This window comes from Zingiber officinale, chromosome 9B (genome assembly GCF_018446385.1).
Source record: "Zingiber officinale cultivar Zhangliang chromosome 9B, Zo_v1.1, whole genome shotgun sequence".
NCBI lineage: Eukaryota > Viridiplantae > Streptophyta > Magnoliopsida > Zingiberales > Zingiberaceae > Zingiber > Zingiber officinale.
Genome location: NC_056003.1, coordinates 7,238,544 through 7,255,010, shown reverse-complemented (window position 1 = coordinate 7,255,010; position 16,467 = coordinate 7,238,544). Strand labels below are relative to the sequence as shown.

The 16,467-nt window shown below is 34.8% G+C and overlaps 1 protein-coding gene across 2 annotated transcripts; it reads left to right on the top strand.

Moving 5' to 3' along the window:
* Positions 1–5,124: 5,124 nt before the first annotated feature.
* On the top strand, positions 5,125–7,029 carry LOC122025043 (protein Barley B recombinant-like). Of its 2 annotated transcripts, none has more exons than XM_042583798.1 (2): positions 5,125–5,285; positions 5,646–7,029. In XM_042583798.1, the coding sequence occupies exon 2, from the start codon at positions 5,759–5,761 to the stop codon at positions 6,755–6,757; it is 999 nt and encodes a 332-aa protein (XP_042439732.1). In that variant the 5' UTR covers positions 5,125–5,285; positions 5,646–5,758; the 3' UTR covers positions 6,758–7,029. The 2 variants fall into 2 exon arrangements, with proteins under 2 accessions (XP_042439732.1, XP_042439733.1); XM_042583799.1 differs by lacking the exon at positions 5,125–5,285 and adding an exon at positions 5,409–5,557.
* The last annotated feature ends 9,438 nt before the right edge of the window (positions 7,030–16,467 follow it).

The following is a 16,467-nucleotide window of genomic DNA, read 5'->3' as shown; positions in this document are numbered from 1 at the left end:
AGGTTGTCACCCATGAAGGCACCCTCACCCCTTCTTTTATATTCCTTGGCCTAGGTAAATTAGGAAATTTAATTACAATAAAATTTCCTTAATTCCCTTGACATGATTTAATTGAGAAAAATAAAATAAAATTTCCCCAATTAATCTCTAATGGTCGGCCACATCAAAAGAAATAAATTAGACAAGTTTTAATCAACAATTAAAACTTCCTAATTTGTTTCTAGAAATTTTAAAAATAAAATTTCTCTTTAAAAATCTCTTCATGGTTGATAAAAAGAAATTTCTATAATTTTAATTTTATCAACATGTGGATAATTTTAAAGAGAAAATAAAATATCTCACCAATCTACAAATAAGGAAAGAGATCTAATCTCTTTCTTTAATCTTTTGTAAATCTTTTACAAGAGAGATATTTTAATTTTAATTCTCTTTAATAAATTATTTATTCCACATAATAAAAATTAAAATTAAAATTAAAATTCTTTTTTAATTTAATTTGGTCGGCCCCCACTAGCTTGGGTTCAAGCTAGGGCCGGCCACCCAATCTTGGTTCCCAAGCTAGCTTGGCCGGCCCCTATTGGGTGGGTATAGAAAGTGGGTATAGGTGGGTATAGTACTCTATAAATAAGAGGCTACGATAGGGACCGAGAGGAGGAATTGGTTTTGGTCTCCCGATGAAATTAAGCATCCCGTGTTCGCCCCGAACACATAACTTAATTTCATCAATAATAATTCATTCTACTAAAGAACTATTATTGAACTACCGCACCAATCCCAAATTACATTTTGGGCTCCTTCTTATTATGAGTGTGTTAGTCTCCCTATGTTTAAGATAACAAATGTCCACTAATTAAGTAAGTTACTGACAACTCACTTAATTAATATCTAGCTCCAAGAGTAGTACCACTCAACTTCATCGTCATGTCGGACTAAGTCCACCTGCAGGGTTTAACATGACAATCCTTATGAGCTCCTCTTGGGGACATTCTCAACCTAGATCACTAGGACACAGTTTCCTTCTACAGTCAACAAAACACACTATAAGTGATATCATTTCCCAACTTATCGGGCTTATTGATTCATCGAACTAAATCTCACCCATTGATAAATTAAAGAAATAAATATCAAATATATGTGCTTGTTATTATATTAGGATTAAGAGCACACACTTCCATAATAACTGAGGTCTTTGTTTCTTTATAAAGTCAGTATAAAAGAAACGACCTCTAATGGTCCTACTCAATACACTCTAAGTGTACTAGTGTAATTATATAGTTAAGATAAACTAATACCTAATTACACTACGACCTTCCAATGGTTTGTTCCTTTCCATTATGGTCGTGAGCTACTGTTTATAATTTATAAGGTACTGATAACATGATCCTTTGTGTGTGACACCACACACCATGTTATCTACAATATAAATTAATTGAACAACTACATTTATCATAAATGTAGACATTTGACCAATGTGATTCTTATTTCTAGATAAATGTTTATACCAAAAGCTAGGCTTTTAGTATACACTCTAACACCTAAGTCTACCTAAGGGCTTGTTCACAAGAGAAGAAAGAAAGTTAAAGGAAGATAAATATCAAAAGAAGATTAAATAAAACTCTTAAAATTTTGTTTACTTGAGAAGATAGTAAACAAGGTATGTGGTTGCCAGTTCGGAAAGCTCAGGATGCCACACATTTCTACATGACCAGTGAGGGTATGTGGTTGCCATGTGGACCAAGACATCCAGGTGATGTTGAGACCACACTGCAAGATCTTGCTGCAAAAGGTCTCGCTGATAAGGTGCATCCAAAACATTGTTTAGCTATCATTTTTTGAAAACTAATCAGTTTTCATAAATTCAAAGTTGGTGTTTATCAATCAACTTGATTGCATGAACAAATCAATTTGGTAACTATGAAAGTGTATTTTTATGAAAGTGTTTCATTTGTTTCTCTTCCATGGAAGTTTCATTTTCCCCAAAATGTATCCTAATTTTTGGCCTAATTCTTCTTATGGTTTAATCCCTCACAAGTTTAAAGGATAGACCTTGGTTCTATTTCATCTCTTCAACAAGTTTAGTAATAAGCATAACACAAAACTAATATCCATCCATAAATAAAAAAAACAAATGTCGACATCATCCATAATTACATTTCTTTATCACATTACAACACTAGTATTACTTAACTAGGTCAACCAACAAACAAAATAAGTACATAGACAAAAGAATTAAGTTCACTATCACTAATATCCAGACCATAAACGGTATATTCCAATTTCCCATATTATGTCCAGGATAAGCAATGTGTTCACTTCCCACCCTTGACTCCACTCTTGGCAACTTCCTAAAATGTATATCATTAGTGTCTTCATTTAGTTCAGTATCAGACCTCACACACTTTAACCATCCATGATACTTACATCCATAATATAGTCTTCCTGGGTTAGCACTCTCACGTGCGAGACTTGGAGTAGGAGTCGACAAAGGCTCTGAACCAAGCAAAATTGGTTTTGTTAGCATTGTGCTTATTATTTTTCGTTGCTTACTCGAATTACTAATGAATTTTTGAAGATCGCTATTCACCCCCTCCCCCTCTCCTTCTCCTCTAACGAACTTTACGATCTAACAGTACTAACCTTAATCAGATTGGTACTTTGCTGCGAACTGGTAAGACGCATTGGAGTTCTCATTTTGAGTTGATTTATAGTACGATTGATATGTATAAATCAGTGTTTGTTGTGCTGGAGCACATGGTGGAGGAAGCATCTTCGAATTCTATACGTGGGGAAGCTACTGGTTCTTTAATTGTGCTCAGATCATTTGATTCCATATTTATTTTATATTTGATGCATAAGATTATGGGGATAACATATTTGTTTTGTCGAACTTTGTATGAAAATTCTTTAGACATATTAAATACAATGGATCCTATCTCAACTACAAAAGCTTTACTTCATTGTTTGAAAGCAGAAGGTTAATGATATTCTTTTAATGATTGTGCAATTAGTTTATGAAAATAATGGTATTGAGATACCAAATATAAATGCTTGTTATACATTTACTACGACCTCTCGGATGGGTCTAGTGGTTAGCGCATGAGGTGTTGTCACCATGAGGTCTGGAGTTCGAATCTTGGAAAAGCCGAGGTAAATGTCTTCCTTACGTGCTAGTCACTATTCCAAAGACTAGTAGCCGCCCGTGATTTACCTCCTCCGTGTTGGCCCTAGGACGGGTTAGCGAGGGCGCTGAGGACGAGCATATTCACCTTTTGCCACCTTGTTATATATTTATTACAGGACGTTTGTGTCAGCAAAAAGATTTTATTATATTTGAGCACCATTACTATATTTAATGCTATAATAGATTTTCAAGTGGAAGAGCTAAATAACAGATTCAATGATGGGACTATAAAACTTCTTAGACTTAGTGTTGCTTTGAAATCTCGAGACAACTTTAAGTTGTTTAATGTTGATGGTATTTGAAATCTTACAAAGAAATTTTATCCCAGTGATTTCAATGAGCAAGAATTAATTATTTGAGAAGTCAGTTGGAGCATTATAAGTTGAATATAATTTATCATGAAAAATTTTAAAATATTTCTATCATTTTTGAATTATGTAGATCGAAAAGGTAAAGTACTATCATTTAATTGATAATCTGATTCGTCTTGTTTTAATACTTCTTGTTTCTATTGTAACAAAGGAATGATCATTTTTAGCTACGAAATTTCTCTTCGAAATAAGATGGAAGAAAAGTTATTAACAGATTCTATGATTATTTATATTAAAAGATAATTTACCGTAAAAATCAACACTCATTCAATAATTGATAAGTTCTATTCTATAAAAACCACAGAGTTTTATCTTGTTGGATGTTATTATATCATATTTTGTAGTTAACATCAAATGTGCAGGTGTTTTTTGATTATAAATTAATCTGTGATTATAATTTAAATATTAAGTATTTAATTTATTAGATGAGTCAGTTCCGTGCCCTTTGTCAGTAATGTGACGTATCTCATTTTTAAAATGGCTTTTATGGTGGTAATTAAAAATATCATTTGATATTGACATTTTTTTATAATAACATTTATATTTGTCATTTTCAAATGTGATATTTTTAAGAGCACTATAAAATTTATTTTGTTATATGACCAATTAATCTTAGGCGATAATTGATTCACAATTATAAAAAATTTCTATCAGCTAATCGGATAAATTGGAAAGTATTGGTGAAGGCTCAAATTTATTTTATTTATTAATAAAATAAAATTTATTTCAAGTTTTATATCGTGGCAGTGCACAAAGTAGGACAACTATTTAATTAATGATTTTTTCTTTTAATATGTTAATTTTTAATATAATGTAACACAATAACAGTAAGTTAAAGTAAGCTAATTAATCTTTTTTTATAAATATGGTTTATATAAATTTTCTTATCTTTAACCGCCGTGGTGTATTGTGAGATATATATTTTTTAGGATAGAAATGATAAAAATAAATCTTTATCAATAATCTCGTCATTAATAATTTATAGTTATTAAGTTTATTCTAAAACTTAGATATACAAATTATATTTATAAATTCAACTCTTGCAATAAATAACAAATAGTCCATAGTTTTAATTTACAATAATTATTCTGTATATGATTTAAAAATTATTTCTTAAAAAAAAAAGAAGAAATTAGATTAGCGTAAAAGTCACCCTCCTCTCAATTGTCTTTTTCTTTAAGATATTAAAAATGTATTTTATAATTTTAAAAGAAGACAAAAATGCTTTATTATAAATGCTTTTAAATTATTAGAACAAATGATATAAATATTTTACACCCGGAGAATTCATCTTAGAATTTATTGGAGTAAATACTAAATACCATCTATAGCAACCCATAAGTGCATAAATACTTTTAAATTATGATTACATTTTTACTCAGTAAACAGATTATTTAATTGGTATTAATTTCAATTAAAATTATTATAATATATATAACTTGAATATTAAACAGACTATTGTAATTAGTAAGTATTATGGCAGGAGACTTTTGAAAATTAAAAGTGTCCTTTGAACTTCTGTTTGATTTTGGCTCTCTCATGAAATCACGTGTATAACTTGTCTTGCTGTTATGTCTATTCAAATGTCTTTCCTTCCTTCATTATTATCCATTTATCCAGGAAGCACCCGTCAAAAATCCATCTCCGCCCCTTTTCCCATTTTTTCCGCACGCAAGGAACCCTAGATTCTCTAGTTGCAAGGGCGGTCCTGTCTTCTCTCTCTTGAATCTCAGGTGAGTTTTTGAATTTTTCGCCTCTTCTGCACTGTTTTTTTTTCTCAAACTTTATGCTGCATTTTCTCTCTCTCTCTCTCTCTCTTTTGTTTTTCCTCCATTGCATTTTAGATTTTGCCTAGCTTCAGCATCTTCATTGCGAGATCTCGGCTTGGGAACCTAAAACTTCAAGCTTTCCGTATGCATGTGGATGAACAGGGCTGGGATTTGTTTGCGTCGGGATCTGATCGATCTTTTAATCTTTTTGATGTTTTTCGATCGGGTTTCAACGAGTGGGTTTCTTCAAAGATGCCGCTTTTTTGTTTGCTTATTGTTAGTTCACCGGGCAGCGGTCATTTCTATTTTGTTTGATTTATACAGAAGATGACATTCGTGAGATGATGGCAATGTATCGGATGTCTGATCGAAAAAAGTTATAAAAGGCCTGCCTTTTTAACATTCTCCTTCCTCCTTGGTCATTTCTATCGGCTCAAATGGACGACGAAGATGGATTAGGCATCCGGAATTGGGGCTACTATGAACCTTCTTTAAAGGGAAATCTTGGTCTTCGGCTCATGCCTTCGGTGGTGGAGCGCGATGTGAAGCCCCTTATGGGAAATAGTGGGTTTATTCGTCGGCACTGCGCCACTCCTGAGCCATCACTCCAAATGGATTTTGTGAGAGATGGATGGAATTATCATAATTTTGACAACGGTAAGAATGACATTCTGAGAGATGGATGGAATCATCATAGCTGCGACATTAGCAAGAACGAACTTTTGAGAGACGGATGGAATCCTCATGGCAGTGAAGTTAGCAAGAACGATGTTGTCAGAGATGGATGGTTTCACCAAGGTAATGATAATGGCAAAAACTTTCACATTTTGCCAATGAGTCACCTGCACCACCCTACTTTTGGCTTCGCTCCTGAACCTCCCACCATGCACAATCTTCAAATGCTTCAGCATCAAGATCCTCAGCCAAAGGATGATAGGGTTTCAGCAGTTAAGGGGATCATTTGTAGTAGAAATGAGTCTCCTACAAAGAAAAGGTCAAGGGGTCGCCAACCTAAATCTCCAAAATCAAAGAAGCCTAAAAAAGTCACAGTGCCAAACAATGAGGTTCCAAATGGCTCACTTTCACATGGGAAGGCTGCAAAGAAGAACACAGGAATGGTCATTAATGGAATTGATTTTGATATTTCAAGGATTCCAACCCCAGTTTGCTCTTGCACTGGAAAGCCACAACAGTGCTACCGGTGGGGTGTTGGAGGGTGGCAATCAGCTTGCTGCACCACTAGCATTTCAATGCACCCCCTCCCCATGAATACCAAGAGGCGTGGAGCACGAATAGCTGGTCGAAAAATGAGTCAGGGTGCATTTAAGAAGGTCCTGGAGAAGCTTGCTGGAGAAGGATACAACCTTTCTAATCCCATCGACTTAAGGACATTTTGGGCCAAACATGGTACCAATAAGTTTGTCACTATCAGGTAACGGTTAAAAGGTTGGGTGGCTTCATCAGTCCTTTGCATTGGATCTTTCCTTGGTGGATGTTTGTCTGTTCAATGCAAAGGTACTTTGGAATAGCTAGAGCGTTGTTTCTGTTTTAGCAACCTGAAATGTTTATTGGGGTTCCAACACTCAGGTTATGGGTACCTTAGTTTCTTTCCTTCTCAACAAAACTTGTAGTTTCAATCAAAAGAATGTTGTCTTAATTAAATGACTTTTTCATCTAATGCATAACAGTTCTCTTTCTTCTTCCTCTTTGTGATATCTCTTGTTATATGTGTGTTTTCTGCTGTTTGACCTGTAGCCACGTGATGATAGTTATAATAGTTATGTTTGCTATGAAGTGCAGGTAGTCTTTACTTTGTGCACTTGCTACTGGCAGCATCTAGTTTATGGAAAATGACAAATAATGTAAAATCACTTGCTTGTTTTGAAGTAGGTGATTATGCCTTATTTTCTTTTTTTTTATACGGTTGTATAATTGCTTAACTTTCTCCATGTAATAGAAATTGTTTCTAAGGCAGATCATAGATGTCTCCCATTTGATAAATATAGTGAGAGTTTACACTATTTGCAACTGTATTATTGCACCAGGATTGACAATTTCTAAATGAAATTGTGGTTTTGGCTCTTAATCAAGTTGATGTGGAGGAAGGCACTATGCATCATGACTAAGTTTGCTGGTTTTAGTTTTTGGTTGGAACACATTGTGGTCTTGTAGAGAAATCTTGGTTAAACCAGGAATGTAAATTCTTTCCCAATCAAAATTTAAAGCCTTGGGAATATGACATTTATTTTGTCATTTCGGATTAGCAATTGTCTTTTATTCTATGAGCCCCATTGTTGCTCAAGATCTTGGTAATATGTATTATTGCATGATCTCTTTGGACTTTACTGTCTTTGCAAACAATGTTCCTATTTACCTATGAAGCTCTGTTATTTTGATAAAGATTCAATAAATAGCTAGGATACTGAACATCTAATACAATTCTAAAGATTTCTTCTTCTTCTTCTTCTCTTCTCTCTAGAAAGGACAGAATCATTATCTGGTTTGCACTTGCACACAGCTTGATTAAGGTTTTGCTAATTTGTTGAATTCATTTAAAACTTTATAGTATTGCTTCATGAATCTATTAGTGAAAATATGCTCATGTGCAATAACTGCATAGGATAAAGCTCTGAGAAGGAAGCTATGGGGCGTTTTTGAATTTTCAATTGAGGGATTTGGATGTGTTGCCTGGAGGGAGGGAGTAGGTTTTTAAGACAGTTCTAAAGAAGCTTTTTTCCCCTCTAGAAGGGATAGAATGAATATATGGTTTGCACCTGCACACTGCTTTATTAAGGTTTTGCTAATTTGCAGCTACATGCAAAACTTTATTGTAGTGCCCCATTAATCTGTTAGTGAAAATATGTTCATGTGCTGTAGCTGCACAGATAATAAAAGCTCTAAGAGGGAAACTTTGTGGCATTTTTGAATTTTGGATCGAGGGATTCCAATGTGGAGCCTGGAAGGCTGGGAGGTATTAGGATTCTGTAGTTTCCACTGCACACTTGAAAGGATGGAGGAAAACTGTATCCACCCCTTAGGATTATTTGTGGAATGGTTTTTCCTTAGCAGTATGGGCAAGACAATTTTAGTGTTTGAACAATGGTCAAGAATCCTCAAGCAAAGAAGCTTTTACATATCAATTTACTTATGATGATAACAGAATCGTTAGTTTAGCTATCTTATGCTGGACAGGTTTTCTAACTTGAGGAGAAATATATCTTTTTCATACTATGTACACATTATGCTAGTCTTCAGTTAGGTACTGGCTTCCGAGTACTTTAGCTTGTCTAGTTTTTGCATTTTACCTTCCTAAAGTGCGTGCCTTGACATTATATAAAGAGTTGTGGACTCTGTCTTCTTGGATTAAACATAGTGCTATGTATACACATATGTTTTGTCTTCTACTTTTGTTGATTATTTTGGACGTTCAATATTATTCCAAGAGGCATTAATGTCAATCAAAACAAATGCAATGCCATCTTCTAGTGAGCCTTCTTGTTTCTGTTATTTTGTTTCAAGTTAATACCATATTCATTTCTGGCCATCTTACTCAATGATTTCTAGTGACCATAAGATCCATTTGTTCTGTGAGGTAGAACCAGTGTTCCATAGAGGTAAGGTGCTTTCTTTTCTTTTCTCCAAGCTAAGAAGACAAATTGGAACTGTTTATCTGCAAATGAAATCGAAAGGTAAGTGTGAAAATCTTTTTCCTTTTTGATGCTCTCTATCTTTCTCAGTGACAATCTTGGATGGTAATGAGAAATGCCTGTAGTTTCTCACTGACAGAACAAAACGGACTTGTAGAAATTGGAGAGAGAAAACAAGTCTCGTCTTTCATAGTTCAACAACTTAAAATTGATGGCAACACGCCAACTCTGAGAACTCAAAATTCAGATATCAAGGAAATGCAACTAGTGCATATTCATTGTCGGAAGATCTAAATGCATGTTCACTAGGAATCAGATATTGGGAAATGTGTGTTTTTTATGTGAATAGAGTGTGTATATAAAGAAGAAATATTACAATTATATCTAAATGTAAAAATAAAAAGATATTTTTTAATACATAATTATATTTTAAGTTAAACATAATTTTATACCATAGAAATGTGCGTTTGTTTGAAGCATCCTTTATTTAATAACGTTCCTAATTTTGACACAGTTTGTTTTTTGGCAGTATATTATTATTAATGAGATATAGAGTTACAGATGAGTCGGAAGCTTCATTTGTTTGGCTTCTTGGCTATGATTTGTAATCTTAAATAAGGAAGATTCAATCCTGCCTGTATAGACAGTATCCTAAGGTGACTCAAAGAGATCAGTGGGATTCACCTGGGTCAGTGGGGCCCGCCCAATCACCCGGGATCAGTAGGGTCCACCTAACTTGAGTTACGACAAGATCGAATTTTTCTTTAACATAAGTGCAATGAAAGGTTGTCTCATATTTATACGTCTCGAAATACTTTCAAACAATAATTTGAAAAGGGTGTCAATGAATCTGGAACAACTGATAAATTTGAGTCATGTTGGTTGACATTAATCAAGTAGTACGACCTTGGTGAAAATTCATGACTGCAACTTCTGTTGGACATTAGACAAAAGATGCATTACTGCAGAAGTTTCAGGAACCCATAAACCTGAAAGCCTCATCAAATTTTTTGAGTAGTTCAATACAAAAACATCCTTGCCACCGCTTGCTTCTTTGCTTGAACAGCTATGGCAGGTTTGCATGAAAGGGAGGCATTAGAAGATCTAGCTTCATCATATACTAGGCCAATTCTGAGTGCACCATCAAACATGCTGAAACAAGTGGCGGATGTTTATACAAGAACAATATTTGATGTATTTCAGGAGGAATTTGTGGAATCACTCGGTTATTTTGTTGATAAAATAGAAGATGGTGTTATCTGCAAGTTTAATGTCACCAACAATGAGGATATTATTACTTAACAGTTCATGTCTGCTCCCTTCTAGACTGTTAACATATCGAAGAGATGGACCAAAGATGCCAATAATGGCCTTGTATTGGATGAGTGTGTATGATATAGTGAACTCTATCTTGATGCTGTAAAGTATGCAAAGGAAGAATCAACATCTGAAGAGGTTTATTCAATAGCAATGAGTATGCTTCAGTTGGGTTTTGCTCAAGTATTGACTGCTAAGAACATTGCCAATCAATGTACAGTGTGATTATGGCTGTTTCAAAACCATCAATTGGTATTTACAGTTGAGCTGCAGCCTTGACATCACTCTTTCTATCAAGCTCAACCTTTCATCTGTTAAGGTTATTTGTGTCCTCTAACAAAGAGCTTGGCAGAACAGGAATCCATATAGCTACAAATTATTGTTAATTACTCATCGAAGCCTCAAATAGAATCTTATTTTGTTCTAATGGGATGCTCCTGCTGTGCTAGAATGGGATTACTCCTTTATTTCCAATTTGACCTGAGAAATAGTTTAGGAACTAGAAAGTTCATAATGTGAAGCAGATCAGGTTGGAACTACTACATAATCTTATTTTTATAAAAAAAAACAAAATTTTGGTTAAGCTACTTGCTATGTTTTGGAGTAAACGAGTTTTGAATATTGGTACATTTTTTTAGTAGTGTTCATCAACATCTGAAGTTGATTTGAGAAACAATTTTACAACTCGGAGGTTCTTGTGCAAAGGTTTGGCATACTCTGAATCAGTATAAGATGTATTGTTTAGAGCTTACTCAGTTAAGGACACTTGCACTGTCAGGCAAAACATCCTTTGGTCAGTGTTCTGTCATGGATAGTCATATTCATGTACCATGCGGTGAAAGATGACTTGCTCACCGCAACCGTCTTTCACCACCGGTCCCACAGTTAGAAGAAGGGAATAAATTATGCTGACTGAGCCGTCTTTCTAGATGGGAGGAATTTTATTATCCAAGAGATTGTTCCTTTAGGGATTCGATCTCTACTTTTATATGGCAATATACTATCTAAATACCAACTCGGTTATGTCCATGGAAGCTTCATATTCATATACCTTTTGGATAAGGAAAATGATCTCAAGAAGACAACCACCATATTGCTTATGGCTTATCATTGATGACATTTTTGTGAAGCTTCTAATCTCGACCATTGTTCAAAACTTGTCTGCAGCCCGGTACACTAATGGATTGTCCAAACCCATTTTCTTTTATCTCTTGTGTGTTTACATGAGCACCATTAAATTCATGTAGGAAAGTGGTTGGCATAAGTTCTTCTTTCATGAACATTGATCATGTCTGAAAATGGAAAGATGACTGGTTGGGGATATGACTACTGCGTTGACTGGATATAGAACGCGCCCACTCTACAAAATAAGCAACGTCAGTGCCGAGCCAAGGAAGGGATCTCTGGTGTTGACTCTCCAATGCCCAAGTCAGTCACTGGAACTGTAGAAGAAAATGGAGCAACAGTAGCACAAGCACAAATAGTAAATAACGCGTACCTCGGCCGGTGTATGGACCCCCCTTTATATAGAGTCCTGATGGACGACGTGCATGCTCCTTGATGCGTGGACACATTCTCTAATGTGCCCTCTGAAAGGATCTGTCAGGAAAGTGTATCTGACACCATACCTTAACAGGGCGTGCATATCCCTGACAAGATAGTAAAAGTTTTCGTCGTACGATCTGCCTATTGACAATGCCTTGTGTCAACGACACTATCTCTCAAAAAGATATTGAGAGATATGATGATGATCCCGCTACTCGACCGAGCGGGGTAGCCACTCGGTTGGGGACTCCTCTGCTCAGTCGGCCTTGGTTGTTCTTCTTTACGGCGATTGGGTATAGTAGATTGCCGCCTCCTGATCGGACAAGCGCTCTGGTCTCCTGATGTTCTGCCGCTCCGTACTGAGCGTCTTGCTATTTTATCATACTGTTCCGAGCTAGATGGGCAATCAGCTCGACTAAGCCTGTTGCCGATTAGACATTGTTTGTCTGACCGACCCTAGTAGTTGACCTCCCCTCGACCTCCGTAGACGAGACTTTTGACATCCTGATATTGACCACCTTGACTTTGACTTTCACCTAGACAATTAACCTATATCGGACGGGCATCTTTTTATCACCGTATCAAATATCTTAGAAGTTTATGTGAGAGAATCTCACCATACCACTATCTTTTTTCCATGAAAGTGCATTCATGATAACCTCATTGCTGTCCAGGGGATGATACAAATCCTCTTCTTTCCCCTTCTTTTCTGATCACTTGTTCTTAAATTCAGAGACAATTAGAGACGAAATTGTGAATATAATTTCCCTTCTCTCCCTACTTTTGCAGCTATTCTCTCCTTAACTGTTAAGATAACTTGGCATGCCCCGGAGCCTTGGAATTAACAAACATGAAGCTCTTAACTTGATTTGAATTACTTCAATCTCAACTTGATTTAGTGCACATCCTCAGTTCCACTTCAGAAGCTCTCAAGCCTCAACATGCAACTCATTTTGAAAGCCACAAGATTCCATCCTAAGATGAAGTATGTGAAGCATGCGCCAACTTGGCCAATGGCTAAACATTTCTGGAAGTAACATGAGCAAAAGCTATCTGAAGCAGCTTGCACTGCACAAATTCCAATTCGTTGTGATGTGACTAATGAATCTACTTAAAGAGGCAGCCTGTGCTCACTTTCTGTATCTAAAAATCTTTGCTGCAAGCTAAAAAGGAGTTTAACAGCTTGGCATTTACAGGGGGGTGTGGTAACCGTGGCAAAGATTCCATGGTCTTGACTTTTTGCATTTAACATCATGCAGGGGTCACATGGGCTGTTTTGGTTCCTTTTGTGCCTTTTTCTAAGTGGCCTTAACCATAAAGCAAGACAACAAAGCCCCCACCCCCCATAAGCTTTATGCCAATTTGAATGATTTGGCTTACCTTTGCTTAAAGTGGGTGAAGGAGAGAAACCATTATTATGTGAAACCATGTACCACAAAAAGACACATATCCTTTTTAGATCCTTCTCTTATCTTTATGATTTTCCTCCAGAGCACCTTTGCTTGTCTTTGCTGAGCATGGACTTGCTTTTGTGCTGTTTGTGGCACTTTTTCTTCTAGTCAGTTATTTCTTTCCAGTGTTACTGACACACTTGCTTTACCTTTGAGTGCATGAATAACTCGTATCACTTTTTGTTCCATTTTTTTTTTGTCTTTCATGTGATGTGATGCAGCACCAAGAGGGTGGGGAGAGAGGGATGGGAGCACATGGAATGAGGGTTCCTCTTCCCCTCGAGCTAAAGTGACTTGTCAGCCAAAAAGTAAAGCCCGGAGAGCACCAAAGGCATAGCCAAGGGAGAAAGGAAGAGGAACTGAAGCATCATCGGCAGTGACTATCCCCATGCCATGGTTTCAGCTGCCTTTTGACCTTGTTGTTGACCTGTCCTAACGAATCATTGTGGAGTAAACAGTACTCGAGCTCAAGTGGGATCCAAGCTCGAGCATTTGATGGAAAATGCTGATGGCTTTATTCCTTTGTTTGGCTCAAGAAACAATTCGATAACTATCCTCCTGAGTCCAGTCTCCATCAGTTGTTTGATGTGAAATGTTTCTTTACATTACTCACTGCTTTTACATTATGATCCACCTTTATAATATGACGATGCTGAGTGACAGCTATTGCTAGTATACGAACACTAACTCCAACTTACTTTGTCATGGTTTCTATGTCTTAACATGAAGATAGTATTTTATTTATTTATCTATCTATTTTTCATTCGAGTAACACAAGCCACATTTAACATTCGACTCACCAAACTTTGAACAAATAGTCTATGCATTAGGATCGAATCCTGTGGCATCATCATGAGATTTGATTTTATACCATGGGATTTGTACTTCGTACTCGTAAAGGCAATCTGAAAGTTGCAAAAGCATATATATGATATATATTATTATGGAGAGATTGTGGGTGGCCACTTGGTGCAGCAATCATGGAATTCTAAGTAGCCTCGCACGTGTGATTCAATTTTTATCCCCTGCAATTTGTTTATTTCACTAATTAAATTTCTTTTATCCCTGAAAATAATTTTTAATTGACTGCATTGTTGATACATTCTTGTTTACACACAGATTGGATTAATTCTGTTGCAAGTCTAGTTTGTTCAATAAGAACTGTCTAATAATTAAATGAGTAAATTCAAAAGACTAACATAAACATATGTTAATAAATATTTGTATTATTAGTTTATAAGGATAGAAAGATAAGGAATTTAACACATGAATTATGTCTGTTGATTGAGAGATGGATTATATTTATGTTCGAGTCCTTAATTTGTCAGATCTATCATGTTCTAAATATTGTGAGGGTCAATATATTCCATTAATTATTTCCCACTCTCTTGTGCATTGCTGGTACATTTTGATAACACTTGTGATGACGACATCTCTTTCTAGTGCCATAATTATGTGCTTTCCAAATGGCTAAGAGATCTTAAAATTATAAAGTGACTTTATTTCTCATTGTATCATTGTGTTCATGTGATTTTAGATCATTTGGGGGTACTTGAATGGCATATCATCATAATTCGTTAAACCATAATTTTATGCCTTCCGGTTAAGCCATAATTTTGTTGCTTTTCGGTGCTCAATGACATAAAACACATATAAAAACTTCACATCTCATATGATTTTGAAGATTAAGTGAATCAAAATTCATTGTAGCACATGGTGAAAATTCAGATATTTTGAGATTATTAGTCATAATTCTACTTCATTTTCAACGAGAATAAATTTTTTATGTATATTTTGTAAAGTTCATGGCTATAGGAGACTAATCACACCCATAATCAGGTCCAATGGCATCATTTTATCATGTATTTTGATAATTCATAAAGCGGCTTTTATAATTTCCCCTAGAATGAAACCCTTTGTATTCTAGTTAATTCTAGTGAATATTAGGCTTAAGACTTCAAGCAATTTAATTAAAATAATATTTCTATATAAATTTTTATTAGTTTATAGGTGACACCTTCATTTAGTTCAATTAGGTTTTTCCATTTAGTTATGTGCAACTATTTTATATGTATTTTCACATTAAACTACATATGTTTTCGCTTAATTAATTTTAGTAGATATCTTTATTTACATTTATTTAACTTATAATTTTTAATTTCTTTATTTATTTTAACAGGCTACTTTCATTTAGCGTAAATAGATCCCTTTATTTAATTTATAGTTTTTATGTATATCATGCAAAAAAGGAGCATTTGCTAGATTTGGATTGATTGACTGTAAAATAAACTTTCTAAACTAAGTAAAAAAATTTGTGTAGACAAACTTCTCTATAATTGAATCACTGGCATGCATATTTGATATTAAAGGATCCTTAATATGTTTTAAAGGATCCTTAATATGTGAAACTTTCATCCGAAATTAAATTATCCATGTACAACAACAAAAATGATCACTATTAGACTGATTATTAAATACAACAACCAAATAGCATTGCATCTGAAGTGTGGAAAGACGTGTGAATTTTTTTTTTCAATTTAATTGCATGATCTTCATGTAATGAAATAAAAGATATCAATGCTAAGAGTCTCCACTTCTTAGGTTGTTTTGTATCTTCAATCCTCTCAAAAATGATTTCTCTAGATGTAAACAAAAAATAAAAAACAAAAAACAAAAACAACAACAGCTCATTGCATTCAAAGCCTTAAATCAACTACATTGAATGATAGACTCCAAATGAGAGTGAGAGGACAAAAATTAAGCCTCTAAAAGATCAAACTTTATAGTTGAGTAATCAGTATAATACAAAAGTTAATGTTGGATAAATCAATTTACAATTTATCTTCAAGCCTTATCGTATTTAAATACAACTCTTTTATTACTAAAATACACTTCAGAACTTTCTCAAATGCTTCAACCGAAAATTATAAGAAAATAATAATAATGACAATAATAACAACAACATGATTCAAAGAGACCTCTCATTCGAAGAACTGGAGACCTGCTAGAGATGATATTGTTTAATTAGGGGGAATACTTTGATTTTAGGTACAAAACCAAGCCGCTTGAATCGACTAATTTTCTTTCCTTTTCCTTCAAAATGGAATCTCCAAGATTTCAACTGGGGCAAATGAATGTATCACTAAAACACCCACATGATTCTCCTTATATTAAAAGATGTCAAAT

Bases quoted from the DNA above. Each gene is read 5' to 3' on its own strand.
- LOC122025043 (XM_042583798.1), top strand. From the start codon at position 5,759: ATGGACGACGAAGATGGATTAGGCATCCGGAATTGGGGCTACTATGAA.